The sequence below is a fragment of the Babylonia areolata genome, chromosome 2, assembly GCF_041734735.1.
Source record: "Babylonia areolata isolate BAREFJ2019XMU chromosome 2, ASM4173473v1, whole genome shotgun sequence".
NCBI lineage: Eukaryota > Metazoa > Mollusca > Gastropoda > Neogastropoda > Buccinidae > Babylonia > Babylonia areolata.
The window spans coordinates 30,953,014-30,960,513 of NC_134877.1; the positions used below are offsets into that span (position 1 = coordinate 30,953,014).

Below are 7,500 nucleotides of genomic sequence, written 5' to 3' on the forward strand. Positions count from 1 at the left end.
TTTTTCCTTTCCCGTTTGTTTGTTTTTGTTTGTTGTTTTGTTGTTGTTGTTTTTTTGTTTTTTTTTTGTTTGCTTTGTTTTTATTATTTTGTTTGTTTCTTTTGTTTTGTTTTTCACTTGGTTTCCACAGTTTAACGTTCGCTGCAACGTCTCAGGAAACGTACACTACATAGCAAGGCCAGGGCCTCGGTCGTTATCGAGACACCTGATACAGAGACAGTTTGCGTAAAATTTCCATAGTGTTATTTACGCTTTAAAAGTTTCAGTTTCAGTTTCTCAAGGTGGCGTCACTGCGTTCGGATAAATCCATATGCGTTACACAACACCTGCTAGGCAGGTGCCTGACAGCAGCATAACCCCAACGCGCTTGAAAAAAAAACTGCCACTGATAAATTATCTAGTCACAGTTCTGGTCGGATAGGTTAAATTTCGGAGAAAGGGGTTGAGTTAGGCTGTCATCCTCCAGTCGCTCGCTTATTTGCTGTCATGGGTAAGTAATACCCATCACCCTCTGTACACAATACCCCACACTCAGCTTATATCACAGACTGACATAACTTTACAGTTGGGCCAACAGCAGAATGAGAGCTGCAATGTCAATGGTGTCTCTGTTGCCATGGGAAATCATTTACAGCTTAGTCTTTTGTGGAGGATAATGACTTTCAAACCTAGGAGGCAAAACTGCACTGGCTTTTAGTGCTGCAGCCTTGGGGGCTAGTTGGCCTTTGGGAACCACCCACCAATGCCGACTGTCCTGAAACCCTCCTCTGCTGTTCCTAATGGTCATAGTCGAACACGACTAACTATCATACATACTCACAATCGATAAGAACAACGCCATTAGCTTCCCCGAAAGTCCTGGGAGATTCATCACGCCACTCATGAGATCGTTCTGGTGCATAAGGACCACATCAACAGTTTCACACGCGTGCTGTTCCTCGATCCTCATTGGTCGGGAAGTTTCGATCAACGGAACTGACGACGACAACGCGGGTATCCTGTGGTATGCATGACGTCAGTTGGGCGACGTCCCCATCTTAAAAGATTTACCGTGCTAGCTGAACGATCCGTGGCAGTATCAGAAGCCCACCTGGCTCGCAACGGGTAACACAACACGAGAAACGTCTCCCCCCCCCCCCGGCCCCCCCCGCCCCCCCACCAACCCCTCCCCCCCCTCACCCCCCCCCCCCCCCTTTTTTTTATATATAATATGAACAACACTTCAATCATAGACATCAGCATTTCTGTCTTCTCCCCAGCACTATCTCTCACACCTGCAAAGCGGTCTCGGGGATTGTCCTGGGAGGGCGAAAAAAAAATTAACAGGAAGAAGAAGAATGAATATGATGATGATGATGATGATGATGATGATGATGATACTGTCACTAATACGACAAACAATAGCAAACGAAGAAGAAACCAAGAAAGAAAGAAAGAAAAAGAAGAAAAAGCGACACGAGAAACTTGAACTCCTGTCTTAAAGGCAGAAAACTCTGAACTCAAAATGTTTTTTATTCAAGGACTAAGATATTAGGTATGGCTTTTTTTCCCCAATTTGTCCCTGCAGAAGAAAAAAAGAAAAGGAAAAAAATATACATACAGGGCATGTATTGTATCGCGGAGAACACACACACACACACACACACACACACACACACACACACACACACACACACACACACACACACACACACACACACACAGCTGGAAAAAAATACCCGACACACAATGGAAAGAAAATAAAAACGAGAGACAGACAGACAGACAGAGACAGACAGACACACAGACACACAGCGACAGCCAGAAAAACAACAGACAGACACAGAGACAGACAGATATAAACAGACACAGACAGACAGCAGAAACACAGACAGATACAGAGACGGACACAGACAGAAACAGAGGCAGACATACAGAGACCGACAGAGACAGATAGACAAGGCGATTCCGCCCCAGAGAGAAAAAAAACCCGACACGTAATATAAAGAAAACGAAAAGGAGAGACAGATAGACAGGCACAGGCAAAAACAGAGACGGACAGACACAGACACAGACACACAGAGACTGACTCACGGCCCAGAAAAAAAATAGAAACAAAACATATCAGAAAGAAAATGGAAACGAGAGACAAACAGAGACAGACAGGCAGATACAGAGACAGACAGAGACAAACACAGACAGGCAAATACAGAGAGAGAGAGAGAGGTTCAGACTCACGGCCCAGAGTTCTCCCGATGTCAAGGCAGACAGACAGACAGCCAGAGACAGAGAGACACATACAAACACAAATAGACACAGATACACACAGACACAGACAAAGACAAACAGACAGACCAAGAGGCCCAGATTCACAGTCAAGAGCTCCTCTGGTGTCCAGGCAGGGAGAGATACATACTCTTCTTCTTCTTCGTTCGTGGGCTGCAACTCCCACGTTCACTCGTGTGTACACGAGTGGGCTTTTACGTGTATGACCGTCTTAACCCCGCCATCTAGGCAGCCATACTCCGTTTTCGGTGCCGTGCATGCTGGGTATGTTCTTGTTTCCATAACCCACCGAACGCTGACATGGATTACAGGATCTTTAACATGCGTATTTGATCTTCAGTTTGCGTGTACACATGAAGGGGGTTCAGGCACTAACAGATCTGTACATGTTGACCTGGGAGATCGGAAAAAAATCTCCACCCTTTACCCACCAGTCGCCGTTACCGAGATACGAACCCGGGACCCTCAGATTGAAAATCCAACACTTTAAACCACTCGGCTATTGCGCCTGTCAGACACAGACAAACACAAAACAGACAGAAACACAGACAGACAGACAGACAGACTCACGGCCCAGAGCCCCCCCGATGTCGAGGCAGGGGGCGGAGGCCGGGTAACAGAGGACCTCCTGCAGGTAGCTGGGGAAGACGTCAGGGCCCAGGTGCCGCGTCCTCTGGCACTGGCTGCACAGGCGGGTACGGGGACTGTGCACCCCGGATGGGCCCTGGCCACCCGCGTGCTGACAGTATCCGCCACCCAGGGTGTTGTGGTCGCCCCCTGTTGGAGTGTGTGCAACCAGACAAGATGACAAAACAGTAGATAATGATAAATTCCTATCCACTTACTGTTTTCTGAAAAGAAACGAAAGGATAATTTGTTAACACTTAAAAGCATTCGTCTGTGCTGCTGGGTGTTTTTGTTGTTGTTTTTTTGTTTGTTTGTTGTTGTTGTTTGTTTGTTTGTTGTTTTTGTTTGTTTGTTTGTTTTTTTTTGGGGGGTTGTTTTGTTTTGTTTTTTTGTGTTTTTTTGTTTGTTTTTGTTTGTTTTTGGTTTTGGTTTTGGTTTTTTTTGTTTTGTTTGTTTTTTGTTTTGGTTTTTGTATTTGTTTTTGTTTTTTTGTTGTTGTTGGTGGTGGTGGTGGTGTTTTTGTTGTTGTTGTTTTTGGGGGGTTGTTTGTTTTTTGTTGTTGTTTTTTTGTTTGTTTGTTGTTGCTGTTGTTGTTGTTGTTGTTGTTGGTTTTTTTGGGGGGTTCCATTGAAACTTTGTACATTGTTAGTGAATCAAGGAGACAAGATGTAAAACAACAGATAATAAATTCCATTTCTTACTCTTTTCTGAAAAGTAACGAAAGAATAATTATTGATTAAAAATTAAAAGCATCTGTCTTTACTGTTAGTATTTCTTTTTCATTGAAACTTTGTAAATTGATAGCAAACCTAATCAGGACAAGATGAAAAAAAAATTAAATAATAAAAAAATAACGAATTCCACTTTTCACTGTTTTCTGAAAAGAAAAAGAATAATGTGTTAAAACTCAAAGTGTTTATCTTTTCTTTATTGTTCGGTTTTTGTTTGTTTTCTGTTGTTTTGTTCCATTGAAATTGTGTAAATTGATAGGGAATCTGATTTTGTTTTTCTATTGTGATGGAAAAGAATTGCTAATGTGTATTTGCCTGCTTGCTCGTGTGGGCCAAAAATAAGAAATATAAATTTCCGATCCACTTACTGTTTTCTGAAAAGAAACAAAAGAATATATGTTAAAACTTGATAGCATTTGTCTTTACCGTTCGTATTTCTTTTCATTGAAACTTTGTACATTGATAGGGAGTCTGCTTTATGTCTATTGTAATGCAAAAAACGATTGTTAATGTGTATTTGTGTGTGCCCTTTCTTTTTGTTTACTTTTTGCAATAGACTTCTTGGCTTGCCTTGCCGTTGATAAAATGGCAGAAGGAAGGAAAGAAGGAATGAGGGAAGAAATGAGGGGTAAGAGAAAAGACAGGAGAGAAATAGTATCAACCCTTACTGCTTAAAGTATCCCTTGTCCGTGAAAGTCCGTCTGAGTTCAGTGAAATAAGACTCTCTCTCTCTCTCTCTCTCTCTCTCTCTCTCTCTCTCTCTCTTGCGTTTGTTTGTTTGGGTGTTGTTGTTTTTGCTTCAGACTGTATCACATTTCCTCAGCAGTTGTTTTTTTGTTTTTTGTTTGTTTGTTTTGTTTTGTTTTGTTTTTCGATTCATCAGTTTTCACTCTTTACGTTCGCTGTTCAACCTTTCAACCCCACCCCCAAACACACACATCCCTAAAAAGGAACAAAACAGCTGAAAAAAAAAACAACAACCAAATACAGAACAACAAAATAGAAAGAAAATATTAACACAGCAACATACATAAATATATAGTTCGTGGATACATGAATAAACATTGATATTACTGCCCTGCGAAGCTGAAAGAGAATGAGGGGAGAGAAAATGAAAAGGGAGAGCAAGCCAGTGAGAACAAAGAGAAAGAAAACATCTTAACATATCAACACAGCAACATCTTAACACAGCAACATCTTAACATAAATTATCAACACAGCAACATCTTAACATATCAACACAGCGACACGCATATAAAAATCATAGATGAATGAATGCACGGAAACGGCCTTATTACGTTTGGTCAATGACCTGTTGCTAGCATCTGATGCAGGCAAGGTATCCATTCTGTCACTGCTGGAACTTTCTGCAGCATTTGACACGATAGACCAAGACATTGTGTGCTGTGTTAGAACTCAATGGTACTGTTCTGAAATGGTTTCTTTCCTACTTATCAAGTCGCACACACTCTGTCTTTGTAAACAGAAACCAGTCTGTTCCGTCTGTGCTCAGATATGGGGTACCACAAGGTTCCGTCCAGGGACATGTACTCTTTACAATGTACACACAACGTCTAAGTTTGATCATCCAACAGTCTGTACTTCACTATCATCTGTTTGCTGACGATTCTCAACTGCACGATTCTACTATTCCCTCTGAAATTCCATGTTTAGCTTCTAAATTTAAAACTGATATAGAAATGTAAGCAAAGTGGATGAAACAAAACAAACAAAAAATGATGATGACAAAACAGAACTCATGTTGATTGGTAATAAAAAAAAAATAATTTTTTAAAAAAAAGCTCAAGCAGATAAATACGTCTATCATTTGTTCTGGCATAGAAATTTCTTTTTCCAGTTATGTCCGCAATCTTGGTTTTTACCTCGATTCATCCCTCACGATGAAAACTCATGTGAACCACCTGTGTAAAGTTCTTTACTTTCAGCTTCGTAAGATTAGTAAAATCCGCCCCTTCCTGTCTGTTAATGCCGCCAACAAACTTGCTGTTGCCTTCATTTTATCCCGCCTAGATTATTGTAATTCTCTCTTTGCTGGCCTTCCCAATGATAAACTCTACAAGCTCCAGAAAATACAGAATAGTGCAGCTCGACTCGTTCTTAAAAAGTCGAGGAGAGAGAGTGCTACTGCTCCCTTGTGGATACTTCATTGGTTGCCTGTTCAAGCCAGAATTGAATATAAAGTTGCCTGCCTATACCCTCATATCTTTCTGAGCTTGTTAACCCGTACTTGCCAAACAGAACGTTGAGATCTCTTGATTCATCCCAGCTAACTGTTCCCCGATACTTCCTAAACTCCTGTGGAAAGAGGTCATTTTCCGTCTTCGGCCCAACAACTTGGAATTCTCTGCCTATTGCTCTCAGACAAACAACTCATATATCTACCTTTAAAGTAAATCTTAAAACTGTTGTCCCAGGCCCACGGCAATGTGAGTGTGTGTGATGGGAGAGTAGAGAGAATGGGAGTGGGTAGATGGATGGTGGTGGTGTGGTTCGAAAGGGAGAATGACCCGATTTTTACCCCTTTTACCTTTTCTATCCAAAATTCTGTTTTACATTTTTTACAAAATCTGTGGCATGCAGATTACAATTATGTTCCTTTCTACATGTATGTATTTTAAGTGAAAATTGCTGTCATCTCAACCGTTTAATCATGTGTGTGTCTGTGCGTGGGTGTTAGTGTGAGTGTTGGAGTGTAACAGTTGTAGTATTGATAGTATGTTACTTTATCAGTTTTATGCATTGTGTTTTTTGTTTTTGTTTTTTTATAATATTAATGATTCTGTTTTTATGTTTCTGCTACGTTTTATATGCTTTCTCGTTTCACTTTAGGTACTGGATTGTAAAGCGCTTAGAGCTTGCTTATGCTTGTGTTGTAGTGCTATATAAGAATAAAATATTATTATTAAAACATTATGAATGAACATTTACTGCACAGCGAAGATGAGGGAAAATGGGAGAGCGAGCGAGAGAGAGAGAAAGAGTGAGAGGTCAAACATATGGAAGGCAAGTTCTTGTCGCAAAGTTTTCACTGTGGAGAGAATGGAGTCAGTGGGAACGGAGGGTATCGAGAGGGGGAGAGACGGGCGCAATAGCCGAGTGGTTAAAGCGTTGGACTTTCAATCTGAGGGTCCCGGGTTCGAATCACGGTGACGGCGCCTGGTGGGTAAAGGGTGGAGATTTTTCCGATCTCCCAGGTCAACACATGTGCAGACCTGCTAGTGCCTGAACCCCCTTCGTGTGTATATGCAAGCAGAAGATCAAATACGCACGTTAAAGATCCTGTAATCCATGTAAGCGTTCGGTGGGTTATGGAAACAAGAACATACCCAGCATGTATACCCCAGAAAGCGGAGTATGGCTGCCTACATGGCAGGGTAAAAACGGTCATACACGTAAAAGCCCACTCGTGGCATACGAGTGAACGTGGGAGTTGGAGTCCACGAACGCAGAAGAAGAGATGGGGAGAGAGAAAGAACGGGAGAGGCAAAGGGAAGGAAGAGGAAGAGACACAGTAAAAGAGATAGAGAGAGGGAGGGACAGATGAGGAGGAAGTGGAAAGAGTAATCAGCATCGGAAAAAAGAAAAAAACAACTGATGATCTCGAAAATACGAAGATTAAGATGTAACAAATGGCCTAGCACATGAGACCATGAAACAGAAAATACTGCCTCTGAATAGAAAAAAAAAGAAAAGAAAAACACCTGGACAGTATCACAAAGAAGTGTGTGGTGTTTTGGTGGGGTTTTTTGTTTGTTTGTTTGTTGTTGTTGTTGTTGTTGTTGTTTTTGTTGTTGTTGTTTTTTGGGGGGTGGGGGGGGGGTTGTTTGTTTGTTTGTTTGTCTTTGTTGGGTTTTTT

At 41.5% G+C, this 7,500-nt stretch overlaps 1 protein-coding gene across 1 annotated transcript in view; it reads right to left on the bottom strand.

Annotated features, from left to right (window-relative positions):
- The window catches only part of LOC143279395 (uncharacterized), a 19,355-nt gene that overhangs the window by 5,980 nt on the left and 5,875 nt on the right, over positions 1-7,500 (bottom strand). Inside the window, exon 3 of the mRNA XM_076583435.1 lies at positions 2,836-3,042. Coding sequence (XP_076439550.1) covers positions 2,836-3,042 — 207 coding nt within the window. The remainder of the gene's footprint in view (positions 1-2,835; positions 3,043-7,500) is intronic.